At 46.5% G+C, this 27,161-nt stretch overlaps 2 protein-coding genes across 3 annotated transcripts in view; one reads left to right on the top strand and one right to left on the bottom strand.

The window, feature by feature from the left end:
- On the bottom strand, positions 1 to 16,414 carry BDH1 (3-hydroxybutyrate dehydrogenase 1). Of its 2 annotated transcripts, none has more exons than XM_074833900.1 (7): positions 16,281 to 16,414; positions 14,885 to 15,011; positions 11,735 to 11,807; positions 10,173 to 10,283; positions 4,907 to 5,048; positions 3,237 to 3,389; positions 1 to 1,851 (listed from the first exon to the last, which is right to left on the bottom strand). In XM_074833900.1, the coding sequence occupies exons 2-7, from the start codon at positions 14,962 to 14,964 to the stop codon at positions 1,382 to 1,384; spliced, it is 1,029 nt and encodes a 342-aa protein (XP_074690001.1). In that variant the 5' UTR covers positions 14,965 to 15,011; positions 16,281 to 16,414; the 3' UTR covers positions 1 to 1,381. The 2 variants fall into 2 exon arrangements, with proteins under 2 accessions (XP_074690001.1, XP_074690000.1); XM_074833899.1 differs by lacking the exon at positions 16,281 to 16,414 and adding an exon at positions 15,754 to 15,895.
- LOC141927100 (D-beta-hydroxybutyrate dehydrogenase, mitochondrial-like) overlaps positions 16,395 to 27,161 on the top strand; it is an 18,465-nt gene continuing 7,698 nt past the window's right edge. The window contains exons 1-3 of the mRNA XM_074833901.1: positions 16,395 to 16,542; positions 20,373 to 20,483; positions 26,966 to 27,107. Of these exons, the coding sequence (XP_074690002.1) occupies positions 16,420 to 16,542; positions 20,373 to 20,483; positions 26,966 to 27,107 (376 nt within the window). The 5' untranslated portion in view covers positions 16,395 to 16,419. The remainder of the gene's footprint in view (positions 16,543 to 20,372; positions 20,484 to 26,965; positions 27,108 to 27,161) is intronic.

The raw sequence follows: 27,161 nt of genomic DNA on the forward strand, positions 1-27,161 counted from the left end.
TTTTGTTACCATTCATGTATACATTTATTAAGCCAAAGGAGTTTGATCATGTCATGGTATGTTACTAGAGCATGTGAGATCCCTTCTCTTTAACTTTGTTAACAATGGTATTGCAATTACTTGTTTGGTTTTTGCCTTTCAAGCTCCAAAGAAATTAACCCTTTCCACATTTTCCCATGAAAGGATCTTTTATGGGTTTTTTTGTTTTCTTATGGTACAAAGCAAATGTTTCTCAGACATGTAAACAACCACCATGGAAATGAAACTGCTCCTAAAGTTAACTTTATTGTTACGGACATTCTGTTAGATTTATATCATGTTAGATGTGTTTGAGGTCAGTGACTCCTTCAATGAAAATGATTACTGTTATCATCACCTGCGCTGCAACAGTGCCTAGAGGCCCTCGTCAGGGCTAAGGCCCTTCCGTGCAAGGGGCTGTATGAATACTTCAGTGTAACTCTGAGGTCCCTGGTAAGAATGGCATTCACTGATGTGACTATAACCCTCTCTGCTTCCCTCTGCTCAGTGGTGAACCTCACAAATTATAGGAGCTGGAGTGAAACTCTTCTCCAAACTAAGTCTGGAGTTAATGTTCAATTACTGTTGAAGAGAAATGTTATTACAGGCCAATCCTGACGCCTGCAGTCCTGTGCGTAAAGCTGCTCACATTCATGGGAATGCTCATGAGTAAGAAACTCTTGTGGGAAAGGTCTGCAGGATTGAGTCCCTGGGTCATTGAATGCCTTTGCAAGAAAGCATGCAAGAAAAGCAGACTGGTTCCTTTTCTCTAAGGTTTCATCAGTATAATTCCAAGAGAGAAAGGGACAGGGTCAGTTGCTCGCTTTCAGCACCTCGAGCATTTTGAGTTCTGATCCCCAAATTAAAGAAGTCTCTGCTCTGCCTTGGGCTACTGTGACCAGGCCTGGAAAAGTCTGTTGGACACTCTTTGTCATCAGGAGGCAGTGGTTTGCCATTACAGCATGGAGGGCCTCTGTTTTATGGTGTGAAGGCTGCATCCTAGGCAGGAATTGTGAAGATTGTGTTCAGCCATCAGCAAAAATTATTCTGAAAACACTTCAGAGCAATTGCAGTTTAAATAATGATTATAACTTCATATTTGAGGTGGAAAAAAAAAGGATTACATGAAATAAATAGCAAAGAATCAACATCCCTGCACAAACTTAATGTATTCCTGCCTATGAAGCACCCCTTGCAAATTACTGCCCTTTAGGTTATGTCAGATGTTTAAATGAACCCTTTAGAGCTAAAATACAGTACTCTGAAATGAGGTTAGAAATATTTATAAAGGACTAATGGGAAGTGTGTACAATGCTCTCTTTAAAATAAATTTCCCATGTGGGTAGGCGAGGAGTGAGAGGCCTCAGTAGACATAGAGCCGATCTGAAATGGCAGCAGGCATGTGTGTCATGATCTGCATGCGCAGCCACCAGTAGTAATCCATGGGGTGGTAGCGGGTGTAGGGGGTCGTGGAGGTGAGCGCGTGGGCAACGCTTTCGATGACCGGCGAGGTGTCTGTCGAGCCGCTGTTGCAGTATGTCTCCATCTTGCTGACCTGCTCATCGAAGTACTTCCTACCATAGTCTTTGCGCACTATCTCAGGGAGCTCGTCCCACATTTTGTCGGCTATGGCTTTGATTCGCTCGGGGCTGTACAGGTTGGTGGCAGCTATGAAGTTGCCAGGCTCCACGATGCTGACCGTCACCCCCTGGGGCTGCATTTCGTACCGCAGGCAGTCGGAGAAGGCTTCCACGCCAAACTTGGTGATGCAGTACGGCGACCGGGCAGGGCTGCCCATCCGGCCCATCATGCTGCTGATGTTCACCACACGACCTAGGCAGAGCCCGGGCAAAGCACAGCTCAGCTGTGGGACCTGACCCAGAGCAGACGCCTGACCCACCACCCAACAGATTCCTGACCGTGCATCCGCCCGCCCCCTGCACATCCCTAAGGGCTGCCTGGCAGAGCTGCTCCTGGCTCTGCCTGAGCGCTGCTGTGCTGTGCAACGGCCGTCAGCGGGAGAACAAGCCCATGGCTTGTGCTCCCTGGCTCACTGCACTTGAAGGAACAGGCACATGGCGACACACAAAGCTCAGTGCTATGGAGAACACAGAAGAGGCCGGACAGAGCCTGCGCGGAGGGAAACAGGATCGCTCAGCAGCCATCAGGGCTGAGCCCAAACAAGAGGAGGCAGCAGCAAAGCCTCTGGCACCAAGGCTGAGCTTGTTTATTTGCAAGTCAAAGGCACAAAATCCAGGAGCCCAATGGTGGTTTATAGTGTCTGCCCCTTAAAGAGAACGGATTGCTCCTGCACTACAAATGGGCAGAGCAGTCTAAATCCACTGCACCCTTTTCCATGTGACAGACAGATTATGGCTCCAAGCACAGAGCTGGGGCCCTTCTCCCCAGAAGCCACCCATTTTGGCTGGGAGAATGCTGGTAGGAGACTGTGGATGCTGCAGTCTAATCAGAGGCAGCAGTTCTCTGCACTTTCTGTCAGTGCTCATCGCTGAGTTGGGTTAGCAAGAGAAACTTTGACCACAGAAATGGATACCTTTCCACAGTGGAAGAAATGCTGCCTGGGCCACATACAGCCCAGGTCTGCAGCACAGGACAGCATTGTTAATGTCTGTGGATGCCTCAGGAGTAAAAAATATATTCTCATTTAGTCAGGTAGTTGGCCCCAGTACAGGAAAGCTTTTGCCCCTTTATGCCAAGAGCCATGAAAACTCCAGGTCCGCATTCCTGTGCTGTACAAACCCCCCTCTCATATCTTACAAGCTCCTGAAGTACCAGCACACAGCTGACAACTTCCCTGCAAGAAGCACATAATAATACACTGCTGCTGCCCACCCCGCCAGCACCGACACAGCTGGTTTTTGTATAGAGGGGAGGAATTTATGGTGAGCTGCAGCTTCTGAACAGAAAAAAGAAGGTATGACGGATTAGATCTTGCGTGGGATGTTGCAGGAGAAGGCAGCAGAGATGGGAAAGAGAAATAATAACTGGTTTTCAGGACTGCTGCCTTGCTGTGTAACTAAGAGCGGTTAGGAAATCTGTTTGTGTGTAGGCTGTGGGCCATATTCTGTCTGTAAAGGTATGAAGGTGCCCAGTGGCAGAGAGAAGCATAATAGACCTTTTGGCCTCTAACACAGCAAGACAAGGGGCAGGATGAGGGACCTGCTCTAGGGAGTGCCAGTCAGGAGGAGATCACTCACCCTTTGACCTCCGGATGAGCGGCAGGAAAGCCTTGGTGGTTCGCACAGTCCCCCACAGATTCACTTCAGCTACTTCCATGTAGGTGTCCATGCTGGTGAACTCGACTTCCCCAAATGTGGAGATCCCAGCATTGTTAACCAGCCCCCAGAGCCCTAGAAGACAAAAATCAAGCAGAAAGATTTCCCTCTGTGAGACTAGTAAGAGCAGCCTGGAAAAGACCTTGCTAATGGATTATTGAACCACGCAGCAGAGCTTTTCATTATGACTTGTAATGATGGAAGCCAGACAGAAGAGAGTCCAGAGTGAACTTCAGTCTCCTGAGCAAATATAACCACAATCAGAATCTGCCTGTACTGCCCCACACTGCAGCCACAAAGTACTGTGAATAAGACTTCTCAGAAAGTTCTGAGCCAGCAAGCAGAGAACTTGTCTATGCTTTTCTCCTGCCATTCTCTTTTTATCAGATTTTTTTAAAAGAAGCAAACTATAGTCTCTAAATGCAAATAATAAGAATAGGAATGACCTTGTAAGAAACAAAAGACTAATTCTTTCAAAGTAAAATCCCTTGTGTCACCATAAGAACTAGAATGTCTGCAATGCTGGGAAGGGGGACGTGGGCATGGGTGAACATGGGTGGGCATGCATGCCACGGCCTCTCCCTTTTATTCTGCTGCAACCAAGATGGCAACAACTGAAGCTACCAACTCATTTGGCAATGAAAAGAAAGATTAAAAAGGGATTTGAAACAAAATGCATTCACTTCATATAATGTTCCAATTGCACAGGCAACAGACTAAGAAAGGTCTGGGATGGCTTCTCTCTGCTGTTTAGAAAAGGCAACTTCATCCTGACCTATGCTTGAGAATACAGGGCTAGAAAACTTAATTTATATAGAAGATCCACATATAAAAAATAAATGTATAGAAAAGTAAAAGAAATAGGTTTATGAAAAATCCAAAGTAAAACATTACTGGTTGTTCTGCTTTTAAATGACCTTCATGTGTTGAAGTGTGGATGTTCTTCAGGGGAAAATGTAGTTTATCAAAGAGGGGAAAGGTTTCAGGAATGTACGCGCTACTGGGATTTTTACAGTCCTGGAGAATTTGCTGTCATCAACTCAGCAGAATGAGGTAGGCAGGCTAAGAAAGTCAGTTACAGCTACCCCTTGAACTCTGAAATCTGTAATATAAGGTAATATGTGCAGTGGCATTAATGATACTCAGCCGGCTTCATGGGAAATCCTCTGGAAAACCCCTCCATTTCCTTTCCCTTTTGAAAGTTTGGGGGAGACATTTCCATTACTAATCCCCAATCTCTGGGCACTGGCCAGGTTTTACAACATAAAGGGAGTCACAATAAACTTCAGGTCACAGGAATAAAGCACTAATCCCAGGGCCTTGAACACCACCCTAATTTCTGTTAACGCCCCTACAGGAGCTCGTGGAGAAAAAAGCAGTTTTCTTGGTAGATGCTGTCTTAAGTGGGAAGCTGCTTTCTGATATGGCACAATATTTAAACAGGCCACTTGCTCTGCACTGCTGCTCCCCAAAGCTTTGTGCCCTTCAATCATATGCTCAGCTTTTGAAATATGCCCTGAAAATGCTCTCAGAGCCCAGCTGAGGGAGCTCCTGCCACCTATGTGACCTTAATGCCCATTGCATGCACTTACCTTTCTCTGGGTCCTCCAGGCTGCTGTTCACGTGCTCCACTGCTCGGTCCACTTCTTTGCTGTCACAGACGTTGAGCTGGACTGTTCTCATTCGATCACTCTTCATGTTGTCCAGATCCTTGGAGCCACCATCTCCCTTGTCCTAGAGGGGAAGAAAGCGCTGGTTTGAATCTGGCCAAAGAGCTTGTGTAGAGTATCAAATGCATAGCAACCATCAAATCAAGCAAAAGAGAGTGCACGGGGCAGTCACAGAATAATCAGGACAGTCCTGCAGCTCTAAGAGGAAGGGGAACAGACAGGGCTGCTCCTGCAGAACACCATTCCTCGAGCATCTCCACCTGACCATGAGCCCTGCCACCGAGTCAGCTGGTATGAACTGCTTCGACCACCAAGAAAGCAGCCAGAGCTGGATCTGCCCCAGCAAGGCAAGTCCTGCCCGGTACAAGCTCCTGAGATCAACTATGCCCCACTGCCGCAGTGGTGGGAACATGGGGCTGTCCTCACTTTGGCTTGCATACAGAGCACAGCAAATAGCTTGGCGGAGGTATGGGATAAAATAGCCAGTGAGTGGCTGCACATGTACATTGCATGTGCTTCTCAGTCACGTTGCCAGCTCTGGGAGCGACAGTCCTAGAAGAGGGACTGCCTGCCCACTGCTCTCTCCCTTCAGCTGATCTACACACACGGCTCCCACTGCCTAGAAATCTACCTACTGCCTTCAACCAACTCCTACAGAGTCCAACCACCAAGTGCCTGGCCAGCTTGCCAGCCGGCAATTCCCCCCTGTGTCTTTTCCAGCATCTTCCTCTCTTTCTCTGCCTCCCGCATGAGCTTTTACTCACTCCCATTTCCCATCTCCGCTCCTTTTTTCACAGCTCAGGACAACAGATTCCCCCCAGTATAGACATACTCACTCACAGCCCAGGCAATTAACTGCAGCCAACCCCTGAGATACCTTTCACACGGGCCAGATGCTGCTAGCAACAAGGCTGCCATGCACAGAGCTAGTCCCTCCACATCAGAAAAGCCTGGCTATGGTGCTTCCAGGACACAGACATGGGATATTAATATGAGTTTGGGACTATCCATGAATCACTCCCATGGTTATAAGCTACTGGACTGTGCTGGCCACTCCAGGGTACTTTTGTAGAGGTTGGTGAGGTCTAGCTCTGAAGATAATTGCTTTTTGGGAACATCCCCATCTTTACTGTCCCCTCAATATCATCCCTCACTAGAAGTCTTTTACTCCCCATTAACAGGCTGGACAGGGAGTGTGTCCCACAGGATCATCTGACGGCTGCTCAGATCTTCTTCCCTCACTGCTCAACCCTCCAGGTAGCCCTGCACCCTGTGTCAGCATCAGCAGGCCAGCATCTGAGTGCTCTTCGCTCCTGAGAGATGAGGCTTTTTCGGATAGATAGCTTTTTTTCCTCTGACCTAGAACAGGCCAGTGCTTCATAGCAGGGCTGTTTCCTGACTGCTGAATGACATTAGATTTTTCTAAACACCTCAAGCCACAGGCACTCCCTATCAGAGACTGCCAGCAGTCAGTTGTCAACGAGATGATGCTTGTCTCTGCAGCCTGAACCCAGGCTGCCCATGTGCCCCACCGAGCAAGAGTGCCCTTCAGACACCACGCTTTAGGTACCACGCGAGGGTGGCCATACGTCCCCGTCTCTGTCACCTGTCTTCCAAAAAACCTTCTCCTGGCTCCTCTCATTCCTGGGCTTATCCACAGTGCTCACAGACAGATCACTAACTTAAGTACCTGACATCTCCTGTGTCTTTCCCCACCCTTCCTTATTCCATCACAGACTGTTAATACCGGTTAGTGTTTGTCCTTAAGAGAAGGCATCTACTGCACTCTCTTCACACAGAAGCATACTGCATACAAAATGGAGCAGTTAAAAGTCCCATGCACAGCTTAGTGGTGTTTGTTTTAATGGTGACTGAAAATAGTTTCGTGCTAAGTTTGCTGCTCACTCAAAAGCACCGTGGTGCTGAAGCCAGTGTGTGTGGCAAAGCATTGAAAAGCATCCAAGTGGCACATGTAGGAATGCCAATAGGGAACTGGCAAATGCAAGCATGCAAGTCCCTTGGAAACAGCAGATATGTCTAAAGGGAAGAGGAAGAACAATAAGGCCAAGGTGCTTCTTTCCCCGATACCAGGTCTGCGAGGTGCTACAAAATCTCTGGGCCACAGCAACACACCAGCCTCAGAGGCCTCCTAAGTTCTGCTGGGACCTGCACAGCATCCTCTTCTTCCTCCCTTAAGAGGGTTGGCTCTGCAAGCCAACATCCCTCCTGCCCTCCCACCCACATGCAGCTGGGTGCTTGGACAGGTACCCTTGGGGTATTAACCCTCTGGGCATTAACCCAGACCCACAGGGCCATTCCCTTGGCTCTTCAGAAAGGGCACATGGCTGGTGTTTAAGTCAGGTGCCCTGTGATTGTGTCATGCTCTCCTAGCACAGGATGCAGCGTGTCCCACAACCCCCAGGCCCATATGCAGCAGTGGAAGGACCTTCCCATGCGACACCAAGAGACCAGTACATCTCCGCTGTCAGCTCCAGGATCATCCAGTTCCCATGGGAAGAGGGCCCAGCTCTTGGATACTGAAAAAGCACACCACTGCCTCACCTTCCTCTTCCCATGGTTGCTCTCTGGGGCCCATGGGCTTCAGCCTGTATCTTTATCAGCGTGTCCTTGAAGCAGTATGTAACACCCTGCGGCTCTGAGCACTCTTGAGCCCTGCAGGAACTGGCCTGCATGCTGGCTGGCTCAGATAGCCTCCGCCTTCTTATCCCCCTGCAAGACCCAACAGGCCTGAGCATACAAAGCAAAGCAAACAGGGGCTCCAACACACTCCTGACAGCCGTGACAAACATCGCATATGTCCACTGGTAACAGATACTGATGGAAAAATACCTTCTTCATCTTGTGTCAGCTGGCTCCTCCAGCTATTAACCGAAGAGGAAAAAATCAGACAGCTGCAGCGTGATCTTTCATTGGATCCAGTCTACCACTGCCTTTCGGCAATAAAGCATCAACACAACTCTCACATTAATGTATTTGCCAGTGAAAATGTTAGGAAGAAACTGTGTGTGAAACAGCACACTGTTAACACAGATCCATCCTTGGGCTCCCTGCATGACTCTAAACACCTCCCTCAGGTTTCCTTCAGTAAAAATACAGTCAGGCACTCAGGATCTGGCCACTCTAGGAAACCTTTCCTAATGAAGAGTCAGCACTGCACACTTTTAATTGCAATAAAGATGTGATATTCCTAAGAACAGTGCATACCCTGAGGACACGATGGCTCCCCAAGCTGGAGTATGCTTCTGATGTGCAGGTGCTCTGTGAAAAACAGTCCCATGAAAAGAACACTGAAGTTTCATAGTCATTTCCTCTCTGCCAGGGCTAGGTCAAATATACCCAAGCAAAATATGATGCTTCTTATTTCTACCTTCACTTCTATCTAGCATTTAAAAACACACCAGGCTTTTTCTGCCCCTAAAATCAGCACCAGCAATAATTACACTCTGAATTCTACTTATGGTTTTGCTAGTGAAAGCTGTGGCACAATGAGAAATCAGCTCAGTCTCCTGGAGTTGCTTTAGTTCTACAGAGCAGTTCTACACAAAGTGTATGTCCTGAAGATGCATAGAAGGCCAACCTGTCAACTAAGGAGCTTTGGCATTTTACAGTGTTTCTCTGATAACAAATGCCATTACCAGTCCCGCCATAGTCACACAGATTTTGGAACATGGGATGTCAGTTCAGCTAAAGAAGCAATATTTAATTACACAGTGATACAGCAAAGCCTTCTGCTGATTTCTGCTGAAGAAATAAATATTGATCAAAGCCTAAAAGAGTTCTGGTGTGCTGCTGCATGTCAGCTTATGCTAAAATTGTCAGAGGTCAAGATTTTACACTAACATGCATCCAGAAGAATGAGTACTGAAGACACCAAAATGGAAGGGAGGTTTCAGTGACAGTTAAAACCATCCTCACTGAAAATTGGGTCTTTCTAGCAGCTCAGACAGAAGAAGTGAAACCCAGAAGTAACTCTGCAGTTTCTGTCATTTTTCACTTCTGTCAACACAGAGGCAGGCTGTTATTCTAAACAGTGGGTTTTAAGTCTGCAACGTTCTTATATTCTCTGATGTTGATCTTCTGTCACAAAAGCTGAGTAGAAACATCTGCCAGAAAAATACTCATCCACCATCTCTCTTCTTGACACCTTTTGAAAAGCAGCAGTTTATAAGTGTCTCGTTCTGCTGTAAAGCCTGTAGAGGGAGCCCAGGTTAAATAAATCCTTGACCCAAAGCCGAGACACCACAAGGGACAGAGCTGTCGAAACACAAACTTCTCTTTTGAAAAAATGCAGTAGAAAGAAACTAATAATTTAAGCAAAACTTAGTAATAATGGAAAAATTAACAGCAGAAAGAGTACTGATAGCATTAAAAAACACCCGGCAAATTCTCTTTAAATAACTATTTGAGATACATTTATAGGGATGAGTAAGCTAAAAGATTAGGATCGAAATAACTGACCCACCCCAGGATATCCTGAGGAGTAAGTTTGTTTGTTGGGAAATGGCCACGCAGCTAAAAAAGTGCAGTGCTTCATAAGGAGAGAGAGGCTAAAGCTCTCTCCTATTCTCCACGACCAGGCATCACTGACTGCCACAGAGAGCACTCCTGGAGAGTGCATCAAGACTGCACCACTAAGCTATCTGTGGCCTGATTCTGCTCTCATTTGCACTAGTGGAACTCTATTGCCTTCACGGTGATTTCGGGAGACCCTCAAAGCATACTGAGGTATGGCTGTACTCATGAATATAGAAAAGCATGTTCATACCACATGCCATAATATCACTGGTGTGCATGTCACAATTAATCAAAATATATTAATAATTAATCAAAATAAACCCTTCATAAATAAGTATAGTCTGAGAGCAGGGTCAAAGGTCCAGACTCAATCTGATCCCAAAATTTGCTTGTGGATAAGCCTATAAAATTAAATTTGGGGTTCCAGTCCATCAGACAGGTACCCTATATCTCCCTATACCGTTCAGTCCTGGTTCTGGTCTAGACCAGGTTATGCTCTATGAAATTCAAGCACCCACGTCTTTCCCTTTGGGCTACCAACAACCCTCCCTCTCCCTGTCAGAAAGCTGTGCAGTGTGGAGAGGGAGGACTGCATTTGCTACATGTCTGTGCATGTGCCACAGGTGAAGAATACAGTTTTTGTTTTCCCTACCTTTTGCAGGCAGCCAGCGTAAATAATGAAGCCTTTGGTATGCAGGTGCTTGGCCAAGGCAAATCCAAACCCTGAGTCACAACCTGTTATAAGCACAGCTCTGCTGCCAATCTGCAAAACAAAACAGAACAAAATGCACTGGAATTGAGTATCTGAAATCAGTGATTTGCAGTGCACAGAACAAAACCATGTCCTGGCCAGGAGCAGTCTGTTCCAGGGACGTTCTCTACACCCATTGCCAGCTACTGCCACCCAGTGCCTCCTGAAGACAAGAAACAAAGGTTTCATACCGAGTTGACCCCAGGGAGGCAGGATCACTGTCCTCCCAACACAAAGAGAAGTTCAGCACCTCTGGCAACAGGCTGCCAAGGCAAAGAGGCCAAGTAAACCACCATTCTCTGGCGGTTCACATTCATCTTGAAATCTGAAAATATACCAGACAGTTCCCAAGATGCGTTTTCCCTTCAGTAGGAATTGTTCCTAGATGTTCAAAGCAGGCAGGAGTCCCCTCTTCTGTGCCATGCAGCCTGCAGGCATGGTGAAGACAGCTTGACTGAAGAAAGGATATGGATTAACCCTACTGAGTGCTCCCTCATCTTTCTCTCTCTAGCATGTAAACCCTCTAGTGCTGGGTTTTAAAAGCTAAGCAGAAATAAGTGGGTCTAATATTTGAAATTAAGACCAGCTGGTCATCAGTCTGTTTGTTTGCTCTTTGGTCTTCTTATTTTTCCAACTTATAATTTAAACAGAAGTATACCTCCTTCCTTCTCCAAACCCCTTCTTCTAACCCAAAGAAAGGCAGCAGTTAAGTGACGTGTTAAAAATTGCATGGTGCATCAGACATTCCAGCAGCAACAAGTGCACATGCAGCAAGGTGCTGCTGTGGGTGGGATTAGGTAATAATTACTTGCAACTCAGTCCAATACATCTCTTTTAACAAACCAGAAATTTGGCTTTCCCCAGCATACACAGGGACTGATCAGGGTCACACTGGAAGCCCAGCAGTGATGCAAGGGCCATACCTAAATTCCTCTGAGACTGCCCCAGGGTTATGGAGCAAGATGTGCATGCTCTAGCACAGCTCCAGTGCTGAGTTCTGTGCCACAAGACAGGCAAGAGGGCAAAACATCCCCCTTCCTTTTGCCTGGTGCTGTGCCTGGCAAGCTAGCACCTTCACGGAGAGGGGTGTTAAAGGCGGCGGCCACTCTCCAGATCAAGAGGTGAGGACTGGTTTATTTACGTCTCTTTACACAACCATACTCCAGAAAGACTACTATATTAAGAATTTGTCATGCAAATTCCCTCCACTCTAAGGTGGAAGATTTCATCTGCTGAGTTCCAAAAATAGAAAAAACCCACTAGTCTGTTTATTTCCATCCTTAGCAGCATGTACCATGCTACGTCAATGGAAGCTCTATGATAGGAAAGAATTTGGAGTATGCTGGAGAGGTCCAGCTCAGAGTCTTTCTGGCAAATCGGAAAGAAGAATATGGTCACCAGGCGTCAGGGATTTTAAAACCAGCTCAGCAGAACCAGTTCCTGGAAACCACAATCACACTCACCTGATCGACTTCACTTGCATAAGAGCGGCTGCCACATGGGGACAAGAGAGGGAAGCAAAATCTTTGCACAGGCCTGTTAAGAAAAACAAACCACAAAACCGACAGAACAATCAGCCATGGGATATGGTACATTGTCTGTACCCTGGTGCTGCAGCATGCGCATGAAAAGGAATGTAGTGTTGTCTGTACACATGACGTAGACTGTCATTTGAGAAGACAGAATCCAGTCTACAGTTCTGCTTAGTCTGAGCCTGTGTGTTTCCTACAGTACGAAACATTTGTTTCTTAAAAGACTTTGATGCTATTTCCAGCTGCAGATGCTGTCTGGATATTACCAAGAATTCTAAAATAGCTCCTGGTTTGAAGGCACAGAGCTGCTTCCACCTGCAAAATGGGCAGCACAGTGTTTTCATTCCCAACAGCAACAACACTCTCACTTACAGTTGCACAAAGCTGCAGTAGGGGAACTTGTGAATTTGTCTGATGGAAGTATTCTGCTGTGGTGTTGTCTCTGATACCCAGTCTAAGGTTGAATTTGCTTGGATCTATCTCACTGCTTCTACACACAGCTCCACCCTTCTGTCATCTTGGATGACACTTCTTTCTCTTCAGTGTCTACCCATTAGATACTCTTTGATTTTACATCCCCTCTTTGCAACTCTCTAAGCTAAGAGACACTATGTCTTTGAGCAACACCTGCCATGCAGACCTGAAGCTCCTCTGCATAGTATGTCTGATTCCCAGGAAGATAAACCATGTTCACAAAGACAGACCAGAGCAAAGCAACAATGCCTTCCAGGGAGTGAGATTTTCTTCAGAAAAGCTATGCTACCAGTAACATCACACTGTCTTAGGTCTTGCCATCATTCATCAAAACTGGGCCTAGACAACACAGCAGAGTGACCCCAGCCTCTGTCCTTGCCACCCACCTCTCTGGACTACATCAGCTTTTTAATTTTTGCTTTGAGCAGTGACATTGCCTTCTCAGACATGGCCTTCCCCTAGACTTGCTGTACTTCATCTACACTCTGGCCCCTCTACCATCTGTCCTTCAGCAGACCTTATCTTCCAGGCCGCTCTTCTGTCTTCTCAGTGAATTTGCATAATCATTCACAACTATCTTCTGCTCAGACATCACAGGCGCTCCCAGGGTTACCTGTGCTACACTGAACAGCAAGCTGCACACACTCTGGCCTCTGAGCTGTGTCTTGGGAAAATAAGGCTAGAAAAAGGGTCTGCTAGGGCAGAAGCTCTGAACCACATGGGAAGGGAGCTGATTTATATTTAGGCAATGGTGTCCGCCCACTCACCTTCCTGCAACAGTTTAGCTCTTTTTCTAACTTTGAGTGTCACAAGCCAAATCAGCTCTTCAAATAGCAACAGCCAATTTAATTGCTGCGAAGGTCAGTTCCCAGGCAAAGTCTGTGTTAACATCACTGACCTGAAATCCTGGCTTGGAACTTTTATCTCCACAAAAAGCTTTCTGGTGTGTCTCAGGGTGCCTAGAAATGTTCATAACATTTCTTTTAGTTGCATAAACTTGATTTTTATTTTTCGGTGTCATGGCTGGTCCTGTTATTTCACTGCACAGCACTGATTTGCTGCTGTTATTCACAACAACCTGTAGAGAACAACTACTTGACATTCTGCCTACCTTGACCTGAAGGCAAGGGCATGAAATAGACACCGGCTGCTGATCAGCAGGAATGTCATCAGAGGAAGCAGCTACGATGTGCATGCTATGTTAGTCCACACACAGTACACTAATGTACCATGAGCCATTTTTGTCATTCTGCACGACTGAATTCTAGAGACCACAACTGAGATTTTTAAAACACACAGATGGTCCTCAAATTGAATCTGTGCTTGTAACCATGCATTAGCTTTTGTTCAGTTACACCAAAAAAGGCAGTCGTCAGTTTGAAGAGTCAAGTATATAAATGCTACCTTGATGCATTAAGATACCGGTATAGTGACAACACTGCCTTTCAGATGAACAGTTGGATTTCCATTTCAGGTTTAACAGCTTGTGAGTACTTCAAAAAACGCAACACATTTTTGCCCTGAGTACAAGATGCACAAAGCATAAATACACAGTAAGCAAAACAAAAGCAGAAGAAGAAGAAAAAAAAAGAATATGCTGAAAATTCTTTTCTCAAGTTAATAAAGCATTAATTTGTATTTTTAAGGCCACAGCAGATTCCTGCCAGTGCAGCTTTGGTGAGTGTGGAGTAAACATGAGATAAAAGGCCTATGTCTGTTTGCACAGGAAATCTCTAACAGCTTAGCTATCTGGTCTCTACAACTCCCCGTTACAGAAGCCATCCTTGACGGTGCTGGACACCACTATCAACAGCAGCAGAACAGCACCAGAGGTGACAGTTCTTACCTAGCAGGCCATGAGCCACTTTTAAATGACTTATGTACAATTAGTGGTACACACACACTGTTTGGGAACCCTGCTCTAAAGCAAAGCCAGTGAAAGCACTCAACTTGCTCTGAATTTGGGCTAGCAGCATTCCTATCATATATCGACATGAAAGGTATTTTTTTCAGAGCTAGGAATTAGAATTAGATAAGCAATTTTCTGTTCATGTTCAGAAAAAAAAAGCTTCGTTACTCAGCCCACCTCCATTTCTCACCAAAAACCTCCTTCTCAACTTTCTCTCTTTTCATGTGATTCATTGCCTCTTTAATGAAGTCATAGAAATACACGACAGTTCCTTGCACTGCAGCAAGGCCTATTTGCTGATATTCAGGAAGAAATTCTTGCTTGATTCTGATTTAGTGCTCTATTCAACCCCCTTCTGACTGCAGATGATTGTCCAAATGTAAAAAAAACCATGTTGCCAACCCCTCCTTGCATATAGAGTCCATTTCCTCCACGCTCAGCTCAATGTCTGAGCACTGGCACAGGCTGCCCAGGCAGCTTGTGGAGTCTCCATCCTCGGAGATATTCAAAAGCCATCTGGACACGGTCCTGGACATGGCTCTAGCAGGGGGGTTGGATCAGATGACCTCCACAGGTCCCTTCCAACCTCAACCATCTTGTGATTCTGTAAATAAACTGTCCCATTGAGATCAAACGAGCCCTTGATGTGTGCTGTATTCAAGATCTCAATCCTCCTCCTTCTCCACCAGGCTACTTACCTGAAGCCATTCCCTGGGTCCTTGAAATTCAGGGCTTTCAGAGAGTTCAGGAGAGGCCGGGACAGCTTGGTAGCCAACATGCTTTCAATTAACACTCTACCAACAGCAAGTCTGTTCTCCCTTACCTCTGCAATACAAGATAGCATCTGTTTTAGTTGCACAATTATTTTGTAAGTCATGCTGACTCCATCTCTTTCAACAGGAAAATAAAGTCCAAAGGAACTCATCTTTCCCCCTTGCAGTCCCTCACACTGAGATAAACAGTTCAACCTTCAACCACCTCAAGATGCTTTTAAAGAAAAAGACTGTAAGTAAACTGATAGACAGGGAGGCATTTAAAGAAAATCGTCAATTTCTCCTTCTTTAATGCATCTTTAACTGTATTCTCTGAAACAGCTAAAAATTAAAGTACCTACATGGAATATATTACTTCAAGTGAGCTATATGAAAAAATTTTAAACTAAAATATAACTTTAAGTCATGGGTGATGTTATGTTTACATGTTCCCAAAGCAATCCTTGGGCTTTACAGCTAGTACAGCCTTGCGGTTAAAAATTCGTTTCTTTGTAATGAAGTAGCTGGTGATGCTGGACTATGCACGGGGAATCACCATTAAACTCACTATGGGGCGAAAACAGCTCAAGAGTTAAGTGCACAAAGTTAATTTCCATCATATTCATCTTGGATAAAACCGACCCAGCACACAAAAAACATCTTCCCAGCTTAATGTACAGCCTCCTTTATTAAAGCAGAAAAAGGGTATCTAATTGCTGGGCCTTATTTGCATCTCTGCCGAAGGCTGGGCTGCTGCGGCGGCAGCTCCGGGGCCTGCTGGGAGACAGGCCTCCTCTAAAAACCGGTGAAATTACCACAAAAAGAGCAGCGGCGGGGCGCCAAGCTCGGAAGGGGGAGGTCTAGGCTCCGGAGGACCCGCTGGCTCCGGTAATCCTCAGAAGTTCAGGGGTTTCGATCAAATTCGAGAGCTCGGTTGCTGTCCACGCAATTTTTAATGAGGCACTCTGCAAGGAGGGGGCGAGAGGCCGGGCCTGCCCCGGGCAGGGCCCGCCGGCCCAGCCCCACGCAGGGGCGCGGCTCCCGCGGCCGGGAACGGGCCCAGGGCGCTCGCCACGGGCGCGCGAGTGCGCGGCGGCCCCGCAGGAGCGCGGGGGCACGGAGCGGGGCGCGGCCTCCCACGCGTGAGCGGCGTGGGGCGGGCTGCAGGGGGGGAGGCCAGCGCCCCCCGCTTCCCGCCGCGGCCTGCCCCGCCCGGATCGCCCCCTGCCCGCGGGCGGCGCGGCAGCCAGGGGCCCGGCGGGCCGAGCACTGCCGCGGCCCCCTCCGGCCCGCCCCCCGCCCGCGGAGGCCCGGCGGCAGAAACGGGCCACCCGCACGTTACCTGGAGCCGGCCGGCCTGCCGGGCGCTGCTGCCGTTTGAATGAGGCTGGGCCGGTGCCCCGGGTGCCGGGGCGCGGCGGGGGGCGGGCCGGGGGAAGGGCCGGGGCGGGTGCGGGCGGCGGCGGCGATAGGCTGCGGTCATGCGGGGCCCCGCGCTGCTGCTGGCGGGCGCTGCGCTGCTGCTGCTGGCGGGCGGCGGGCGGCGCCTGGCCCGCTGCCTCCTCCTCCTCGTCCTGCCGCGGCGGGCCCGCCGCGCCCTGCCCGTGAGTACCGCGGCGAGGGGCCGGGGGGCTTCGGCCGCCTCCTCTGGGGCTCGTCGGGGGGACGCCTGCGGGGGCTCCTCCGGGGCCCAAAATGGCGCCGCGCCTTCAGGCCCGCCTCTGCTGCCGCGCCTCTGGCCGTCGCAGGCAGCCGAAGCGGCGGTGCCCGAGCGGGCGGCCGGGCTGGCCGAGGCTTGACACCGGCGCTGCGAGCGGAGATGAAATGCGAGCCGGGAGCGGGCCGGGGCAGTGGTGCGGCTCCCTGCGGCCGGGCCGGCCCCTGCGCTGCCGGGACACCCCGCGTTACCCCACGGGGCTCCAGAAGCGGCGTGTGGATTTTGTTGAGCGCTCTAAACTTGGAAATGAGCGTGAGAAAAACAGTCCTGCGAATGGAACAGAATTGCATAGCCAGTCTTGTTGTATATGTTTTTAAAAAAAACCACAAAACATCTGGGGTTTTTTCATTGGATTGGAGTTACCTTGGCTCTTGCTTACGCTCCAAACACCCTTTCTGCAGGCACTGGGAAGAACCTGCAAGTGAACATGTTTTTGCTCCCGGGCCTCTGGCTCAGTCCTGCCCCACTGAAATAGCTGTATAACAGCTTTGGCCGATTTGCAGCCTCCCGCTTTGCTCTTCTTCTATCTGCTCTGCTCCGCTCCTCGGACATGCCCCATCCCTGTCCCACCTGAGGAAATACTTTCCTTTTAGTGAATTTTTCAGTTCCCTTTCCTGGGATTGAAAACCTCAATTTCCTGACTCTGGAAAAAAAAAAAAAAAAAGGACCAAGCAAAGTTTACTGTGTAACTGTTCTCATCTTGAAATTAATCTATTTGATAACAAGCAGGTGATTGGGTAGGGAATAAAAGGTAACAGGATCCAAAAAACAAGTGACACAGTAGAAGAAGATAAAGTCTAGGCAAGCATGGTGAGTTCCCACGTTGTCCAGAGAGACAGGCTGACAAAGCAGCTCTGCTTTCCTTAACCTCTTTTGCAATTAATGTGTATAACTGATAGATAAGCTGCATGAGTAAAATAAATTCTAGTATTTAACAAAGTGATTGTATCCCGGTAGGAAAAGCTAGTGAGGTGTGTGCACTTCAGCTGGCTGTAGGTTAAAATCAGGCTGCCTCACTGGGGCTGTTTGAAATGTGTGGAACATGTATCACGGTGCTGCGGATCACACAGTGAGGATACAGACAGTGTTACCCTGCCCAGGTGCCACAGCAGCACCTGCAGTACAAGAAGTTACTCTGCTCTCTTAGCAGGTTTCAGGTACCCTGGCAGCACTGCACACAAGTGCCGTCTCCTGTGCAGGATTTCCTGAGAACACTGTGCCCCTTAGTGAGTGAGGCACCTGAAGTTCCTCAAAACACTGATTAAGGTCACTGTAATGCCTGCTAGTACTCTCTGCCTGACAGACTAAGCTGCAGACTGACCTTATTACACTCCAGAATCAAAGCCCATTAGGCCTTATCTTAGGACCTTCAAAAGATAAGGATGACTGGGTGTTTGGAGGTTGTTTTATGATAGGATCTTTTTGGCTGGGAATGGGGTTGCTCCCTGCTCTCATCCCTGAGAGGTTGCTGTCCATCAGGCATGGCACAAAGACGGGGGCCGCTACAGATGTGAGGTCTAGTACATCCTTTGGGTTTTTGCACACTCATTAGTGGTGCTTGGGCCTCCCATCTGTTATGAACCATGCTCCTATAGTCACATGTTTTATTACCAGCAATTAGGCTAATAGCAAATAAATAATCACAGGAACCTTCTCATACTGTAAGTTGTTCCTCACTTTTCTCTCTATTATAGACAGCTGAGAGGATTTTTAAACCTTCTCCTTTCTGTCTACATTTTGGTGGTTTGGTTTGGGTTTTTTTTTTTAACCAGAGAAAGCAAAACAGCTGCTGAGAGCTAAAACTAGATGCAAAGAGGAACACAGTCATTTGCTTTTATTTCCTCCATCTGAGCTCTGTCCTTATCAGACTGGCAGATGAAGGAGCTAATTACTGAGGGTTGAGGATTGGGCATCTTCTCTGTTTGCCTGTCCTGGGTTTTGGAAGTGATCACAATTCCTTATTTACTGCACAGTTCCTGCTCTTTGGGGGAGTTCTTTGTCTTCAGGATTCAAAGGCAAAGGGACTAGGGAGGTGAAGCAGAGAAAAAAGTCAAAGCTTTTCTTTTCTATGGGCCAACTTGCTGAATTATTGTGGGAGATAACCTTGGTAAATTCCATTATATGGTTCTTACTTGATCCTTATCTCTTTTGGAGTTGTGTCACTGTAAATTAAATTAAGACCAAGCACTGTATATTTAATTCTCACTTATTTTTTTGTCCTTTAGCTGTAGCTACCTTCAGAGCTTTAGTAGAGCTAGCCTGGGTGTTCTTTGAGTGTAGGAATCAACGTTATTGTGGGTGTCTGTATGATAAATGCAGGATGGACTTTTGATCAGTTCTCATTTCAACTTCAGATCATGACTCCCCTTTGAAAACAATAACTTCAATGAGAGTTATAGGACAGGGTGTAGCTTGTTTGCGTGTTGTTCTCTGCTTAGGCTCATTTTGAGTTTGTGCAGTAATGCTCTGATCGCTATCACCCTGTAATTATTCCTTATTGCCACTTCACTACCACGCATGTCAGCAAAACGAGAGAGCAGAGAGCACTGGTGATTGCCCCATTTCTGTCTGAAAAAGTGGCTGGACAAGCTAGTGCAATTCATATGTAAGTAGTATAAGATACAAATGTTCATATTCCAGCTGTTGTTAATACAGTAAGAGGGAGTATTAGTTGCAGATATCTTCACAGAGATGGAAGTGACCTCACTTCCTTATTGCATTCTCTAGATCTTTATTACTATATCACGTTATTGCCTCACGGATATGGTTTCAGTTTGGAGCAGTGTGTAGCACTGCAGCTGAGTGCCTGCAAGTTGGGTTAAGCGTTAAGAGTTCATTGCTTTACAGCTGTGGTGAGGAGAGCAGGAGAGAGATGGCTTTCAAGCAAAGAAAGAGGGTGAATGGGTAGTGTTTTGCTACAGGCTTCTCTTCAGGATTTGGGATTCTGTTTTCAGATCTGTCACAAGCCTGTTGTGTCATATCAGATGGAGTATCAAATCTTCTCTCTGAATTTATCCGTCAGTCAAAAGATATTAATAATGTAGCAGAGAACTGTAGGATTTGATAAGTTGTTCCTGTTAAGACTGCAGTGTTTCAGAAGGAAACCCTAGCCTGTAGTCATACTCCTGCTTGCTAAAATACAGCATGGAAAGTACCATATAGAGTGGAAGAAGGTGGGAAACAGACAACAGAGAGTCACTCTGCAGTTAAAAGAGCTGCTGTACAGTTCAAGCAGGTGACATACCATTTGGGTATTTTCTATGCTGCTCTTTCTTTAAATGTCTGTGAGCTGGTAGATCACTGACTTCTTTTGAAATGTTTCTGTTGTGCTTTGACCACTGATACTTCAAAGAAAGAGTTACTGTTCTAGCTCAGGTGTCAAGGCAAAACAAATTGTTACAGACCAGCAAATGAATAAATTTAGCCTTTCATGGTAGTTGAGAGGTGGTTGCGTTTCTACACAGGAATCTTGTCACCTCATTGACACTGGTTGACCCAGCAGAAACTGCTGAAATTGCTGGGTTTAAACTGCAGTCAGGTTAGTGTGCAGACAGGTACATGGCCGCTGTAACTGGCAGCTGGAATTGTACCTCCTAAACACTGGCTGGTCCTGGCTGCAGAGCTGCAAGCTGCTCCTGTGCCATGTTGCTGGGTGCTGGTGGTGCCTGCAGCATTGCAATATCTGATGATATCATTTTACTGTCTTTCCCTACACAGGCTGAAGGGAAGGCAGTGCTAATAACAGGCTGTGACAAAGGTTTTGGACATGCCTTGGCAAAACAGCTTCACGCGAAGGGATTTACTGTTTTTGCTGGATGCTTGCTCATGGTAAGTAGTAATATTGATCAAAATTCTTCTCTGATTGGAGAAAAATGCTTCTCAAGTGACAGCATCTTCATCTGCAGCCTCCATTTACTCTAGTCCAAGACATGAGGAAAGTGCAGTGGGCAGGGATTGTTACATCTTCCATTGCTTCATCTGCCTGTTGCATGGTGTCATGCCTGTAATTCTGACCTCTTTAGGGCAGGGACTGTCTGTCAACTGCATGTCCGTGCAGTAGCTTGCACAGTAGGGCACTGTTCACTGCTGGAAGACTCAGCCATACCACAACACACTCAAAAAATCTGATAGTCCAAGATTGCTATGGCACTATGGCTTTCGGTCTTCCCTGGTATCTCTTTTGTTGTCTTTCATTCTATCCCTTTACTTTCGGGACATTCTCATCACACTTATTTCTAAGCTGCCTCTCCTGTCTTGTTCAGGTTCTGTTTCCAAAGTGTCTCCTAACTGTGCTATTCTGTAGAAGCTATTCAGTTTCTGGATAGCTGAATAAACAAATTTACCATACCTTTCTGATATCTGTAGGTCTCACCCTCTGTCACCTGTGTTTGGCAGATGGCATCACCTGTAAAAGATCAGTTTAGGCACACTGAGTCAGAAGGGGTTGGAGACCCATCATCCCAGTCCCTGTTCTTGCACGTAACTGTGGGTTACACAACATAAACTGGGCCAGCTCCACTTCCATTGCAGCTGGGCTTTTACCCTTACTATGCTTTTTTGCTGTTCTGATAGTGAAAACTTCTGTAATTTCTGACCTGAATTGTTCAAAATCAGTTCATACCCACTTGTTTCTCTATTTGAATATGGACATTTCAGTACAGGTGCTCATGGAGTGATGACCACAGATTCTTGAGCAGTGTGGAGAGTGAGAACAAAGAAAGAAAGGTGGTCCTTGTTGCCTATGTGATCTCAGCGGAGGTTACGTTCTTCCACCACACCAGAAGGGAAAGTTATTATCAGCTGACATATTGTGTAACTTGAGAGCAAGAGAGTCCTGTTGGCAAATTGCCACTCTTTGGAAATTTCCATGTGGAGGCTCTGTAAATCCTTCGGTAATCATGTCATATGCTGCTTTGGGATGCTTGTCTCTGTGGTGATAGCAAGTCCGGTGCTCACTTTGCAGAGCAGTGGGTGTAAGGAACACAAGGGAGAGGGGAGGTGGGGTGGTCTGAGAGGGCTGTTCAGAAGGCAGCTCACTAGTGTGGAGCAGAGAGGGCTAGGCTCCACTTGAAGCCACATAAACAAACTACACGCTCCCAAATTGAGCCCTGCTTGCATGTTTTAATGATGAAAAAAAAAAAAATTACTTCTTAATCACAGATTATTACCTGTCCCAGAATGATTAGGCAGCTCTCAGCATCCTGTCTGATCTGACCTGACAACTTCTTACTTGAAGCCAAAATTCTTGTGGTTCTGTACTTGTATTCTTTGGGGAAGTGGAAAATGCATCAGCAGTCGTAGTTGATCTGCAGGTGACTTTCAGGAGATCAGCTGAGCACTTGACCCTGAAGGGGTAGAGAGTGGGAAAATGTGTTTTTTCTTCTTCTGTGTGTTAATAAATTTCCAGGAGACCTGGACTCAGAGACCTGGGATTTCATTTGTGCTGTCTCCCCCTGTCGTCCCCCGCCCCCCCCATTGTTACTGGTGTCCTATTTACTGTTAGGTGCATCTGAAGGACAGGGTCTGGTGGTAACACAGTTATCTGGATAGCTGTTGCAAAAATATTACAGCTGAATGCTTTCTACAATTCTTGGGACAGCCAGCATCCTCATGGAACAGCCTTGTGTTTTAGATGGTTCAGGGAGATAATAGCCTAAGAATTTAAAATTTGATGAGCAGGACCTTACTGAAAACCTAATGGTAGAATGCATGTGGGATGAAAACTGTTATCTAGAGCTGACTGCTCTGATAAAAGGAAGCATATGGTGACTACAGAAAAGGCTGCTGGATCCAAAAGAAGCAGGAAACGTTAGTGAAGGCAGGGAGGGAGCTGTTAGGTCAGATCACTTGTGAAGAACAAGGTATATGGGTAATTATTGCTGATAAGTGAAGGAGGACACCTGCAGCGTGGCTAAGGATGCAGCTACCCTACAGTAACTGGCAGTGTGTGTGTAACTGCTCATGACAAATACAAGGAAGCTAACCCTGTCATGAGAGAAATGTGAGCTGCTGTAGGTTCACTGCAGGGTCAGAGCAGGTACGGGGGCAGTTGTCCTAGAGCTGATGCCAGGCTATTAGTTCACACATAGTCACTCCATCATCACTTACTTGAATGCTTTTGTACAGTGAATTAATGGATCCCTAATGTACTAACTACCACAGAAAGCTCTTCCATTAAATACAAGGTAGTACACTGTCAGGTGCATCAGGAGCTTTTTAATGATCAAAAATAAAAGTTACAGGAATAACAAGAACACTGCAAGTAGGCTGGGATAGAACTGGAGAGGCTCAAATGCACAAGGGATTTCGCTTAGCAAGGGCAAGTAAGTCCACAGAGAAAGTTTCTGTTAATATATTTAGGATTAAGATGGAAAAACACACAGAAATCAATTACAAAATAACCTGAAAAGTAGAAAGTACAGAAAAGTTGAAATAATCATTGTCTTATTTTCTTTGATCTTACTGAAAAAAAGGATAAATTGTTTCCAGATGCCTACTGCCAGCAGTTTTCATGAGGACTGCAGGCAAGAAAAGGGAAAGAACAAGGAATGTTTACATAAATGGATGTCTTCACCACGTCTGACAAAATGTACTGAAGAGCATTTGAAGGATGAGCTGTTGTGATTTCTGCCCCATGGGTGATACTTTCAGGAGCATCTGAAGGCCAGGGGATTTCCAGAAGGCTGGAAGAATGCAAATATTGTACTTCCTTTCCCAAAGGAGACAGACCCTCTGGAATTGCCAGCCAGGCAGCTCACCTTTGGTGTGCTAGATAAAATTGCAACACACTGATCTGCCAGTTTTACAAATGTCTAGATCATTGTGTGATATATGCTGTCTGCATAAGTTTACTGGTAACAGACTGTGACATGTCAGTCTAATCTCCTTCTGGCTAAGCAGCAGAGTTGTTAAGGGGGAAGGAATAAATGTATCCTGAATAAGGGTTTTGACACAGTCCCTCACGATAGCCTCATGAGCAAACTTACGTTCTAAGCCTGTGACTGCTGTTCAGTCCCAGGGAAATTTTCTTGGAAGTGGCGCCTGGAATAGAGAGTTTGCTTGGAAACAAATGTCCATGGTGCCAAGCAGGGAGGATTGCTGGCCCTTTGGGGAATAGGGTTCAAAATGATCCTGATAGAGCGGATGGAGTCTGAAATCAATTAGGTGGAATTGAGTCATGACAAGTACGAGGTGTTCTGCCCGGGAAATGCAGGAAGGGAGCGGGTCGATAGGAGCAGCAGGGTGGGGGGAAACTGGCGCAGACGGAGCAAGCCGCCCGGATCCATGGGTGTTCAGCATTGTGTTCGTGGCTTCCTGATTACCACTGACACCTCACTGCGGGTGCTTGAGTGCTTGCCAGGACCTAATCCTGAGTCCTACGAGATTCTCTGGGAAAAAGCCATGGCTCTGTCCATTACAGGAGGGCTCTCTGCTAACAAGCCCCTGTGTGGTCTGCCTGTCCCTCAGCACCAGCTGCATTGGGATCCTCCAAACAGAGCAGGGGAGAGGAACGAGTGAGGGGAAGGGGAGGCAGCCGAAAGCTGGAGCAAGGCTCTTCTTCTGGGTGGAGAGGGCTTGTGTGGCTGTCGGGCTCCCTGCCCAGGAGCAGCCCTTGCTAGGCAAGGGTGGGGTGGGCAGACAGAGCCCTGCAGGGCTGTGAGGGCAGGATAGCTGTGGGAATGAGATAACTGGGAGGAAATGGTGAAGGCCCACTGAAGGCCTCTCTGATGAATACTTGGGCAGCAGGCTGGGCTGGAGCAGGGCAACTTTCAACTCTGATGGAGCTGACTGGGAGATTCTCAGAGAGGACAAAAATCAGACCAAAAAAAGTGACAGCAAAGGGAGAGGGAAAGAGGTTTTGCAAGAGCAGTTGGGCTGTTGCTGCCAGGACCCCACTTGACTCACACTCCTGCGTGGCTCCTGCTAGTGAGTCCCAAGGCCACAAAGGCCATCCAAGGGAGGACAGCCTGGCTGCTCCCACAGGAACTGCTCCAGGTATTTTCCCAGCCAGCAAATCTACTGTTTAAAAAACCCACATGGTACTTGCTCCTTGTATCTGAACAGGTAATGTGTTACATTGTGTTACAGCCATGTGTTACAGCCTCTGAAGACCACAGAAGGTAAGATGATGTTCACTTCTTTCCATAAAAATATGCGGCTGCTTCATTTGTGAAGAGGTTTTCTGGACATAAGAGTTCAGCAATTTGTTTTAAATAGTGGCTGAGGTGGTGTCTACAACTATGAGAAGTGGTTCCAATTGATATTGCATGTTGAAGTCAGTCTTCCAAAATCAATGTTTTGTCAACAATGAATAAATTGTAGCTGGGAAGGTAACTTTGCAGATTGAATTACATTGATGATAGGGGAAAATTACTTTCAATATGAGTAATACAAACCATTTATACTGGATTTTTAAATTGGTAGCCTAAGACTTTGTTTCTCAAAAAAGAAGTGGAAATCTTTCTTGTTTAGTTCATAAGGATTATGAAAGATTGAAACATGTAGGGAAAGGTGTTTACAGTGCTCTGAAAGGACAACTGGTACTTGAGTACAGATATAGTTGAGTTTTTGTTTCTATATAGATACAGTAGATCTCTCTCTTTACAAGCTGAATTAGCTCCACTTTATTCACTGTTAAGTAGCTGAAAGTTACTTTGTATAACTCAGCGAGATGCAAGAGCGTCTTCCAGAAATACAGTGAGGCATTACACAACCCTCACACATTTCAAAGGGAATATAATATTTTGGTGACTGTGTTATTAACTACTTGTAATGCCACTTTCAAAGATTCTTTTTGTGGCTAGATAAGAGGACTAGGCACAGCATGTTACCATGTTTGATGTGCATTAGAAAAGCTTCAAGTCTTTATTTGCTGTTTTTGTGATACCTGGAAATAAGTCAGCTGTGAAATGAGATGCAGCCATGGGGCCAGAAACTCATTCCTACTATCATCATAATGCCAGTGTAACTATATATTGATTTTTAAGAGAGCTACCCTGTTTTGCTCAAGGCTGTGATGGACATTTCAGCTCTTTTCCTTTACTACATGTCATTGTTCACTGGACTGAAGGTGGGGGTGAGATGTTGTATGCTATATTCATTAAATAGCTTGAGATACGTGTAGAAAAACTAGGCAGTTACATGTTTCTTTACTTCAGCCTTGCTGCAGAGGCAGCTGAGCAGGTGACTGTGGGAGGGTTGCTCACCTTGTTTGCCCTTGTGCTGTGGGAGTTGGTATCAAGTGCTAAAGGAAGAGTGGCAGCCAGGCACGGTGACTCACCAATTCATAACTTCTTCCTCCCTAATCAGGCAGAGCCTGTAATTCAGGGAGTCATTTGGTGAATTAAATCTTGAACCTGCTGTGGAACTGCATGGCTAATCCATGCTCTTTTCACTTTTATTTGTTATATACCACCTGAGCATGTCTGTAAGGCTTGGGCAGCAATCCTGTCTGGAAGGGACCAGGTAAATTTGGAATTCAAATTGGGTTTATGTTTGACTAAACAAAAAGATCCCACAATAGTAACAGAATCTCTAGTGATAACAACAGGGGAAAAAAATAGGAAAGAAAGGAAAAGGCTAGAAAGGAAAGCAGAGCCATCTTGTTCTTAATACCTATAGTGTGAAAGAAAAAAAAGACTTGTTCTTGCTTCCTCAGCCAGAATCTCCTCCTTTCATGCCTCATGTCTGCATTCTTGTCATCATGTGGTAGATCTCCGCTGTGCATGTATTCCTGTACATCCTGTTCTTCTGTTTTTTAAGAGCAAAATATTATTATTATATAGGTTCAGCTGTAAATGTTTCCTGCTGTATCCTGTAGCATCAGACTATTGGCTTTCAGGCATGCCACAGGTGTCCCTGCTGTCTTGTTTTCAAAGTGGTCTGACAATACTATTTCATTAGAAGTCAGGCAGTATTTTGGGATAACATGAGTACAGTGCCTAATTAGCCTTTTGCTTTTAAGCCTAGAAAATCTGACTCTGATTTCTGTACAAGTGTTTGCTATGTTACCTGAAGAGCATGGAGACTGAGGCAGTGGAGAGGCATCCACAGTTGTCCCAGGCTGGCACAGTATTTCAGTGTTACGGATGTGAAACCCTTCATGGTAGGAGCTAACAGCAGGGGCTTTGTGGCCCTCAGAGCAGTGGGTCGCTGATGCAGATACAGGGGCGGTGCTGTGCACCAGGTTTACACCTCTGTGTGCAATTTCAATAGCTTCTGTTTCCTGTCCACGTGAACATGCCTGGCCACAAGCTGCATTACTGTTCCTTGTCTGTCTTAGTGGGACATCTTTCTTTTCTGCTGAACAGGATGAGAATGGGGATGGAGCCAGGGAGCTGAAGAACATGAAGTCAGATCGCATGAAAGTGCTACAGATGGATGTGTGCAGTGACCAGGAGGTGGCTCAGGCTGTGGATTTTGTGAAGAGGACCCTGAAGGAGCCAGAGGAAGGTATGTGGGGATCTTTGTATTTCCAGCACAGCTGGCTCTTTGCTGTGCTCACAG

This window comes from Strix aluco, chromosome 9, assembly GCF_031877795.1.
Source record: "Strix aluco isolate bStrAlu1 chromosome 9, bStrAlu1.hap1, whole genome shotgun sequence".
NCBI classification, from domain to species: domain Eukaryota; kingdom Metazoa; phylum Chordata; class Aves; order Strigiformes; family Strigidae; genus Strix; species Strix aluco.

Coding starts and splice junctions, on each gene's coding strand:
- BDH1 (XM_074833900.1), bottom strand. CDS start 14,964: ATGTTGGCTACCAAGCTGTCCCGGCCTCTCCTGAACTCTCTGAAAGCC. Junction 11,808..14,884: donor GACCCAGGGAATGGCTTCAG/GTAAGTAGCCTG, acceptor TTTTCTTAACAG/GCCTGTGCAAAGATTTTGCT. Junction 5,049..10,172: donor ACGCTGGCTGCCTGCAAAAG/GTAGGGAAAACA, acceptor CTTCCCCTCTAG/GACAAGGGAGATGGTGGCTC.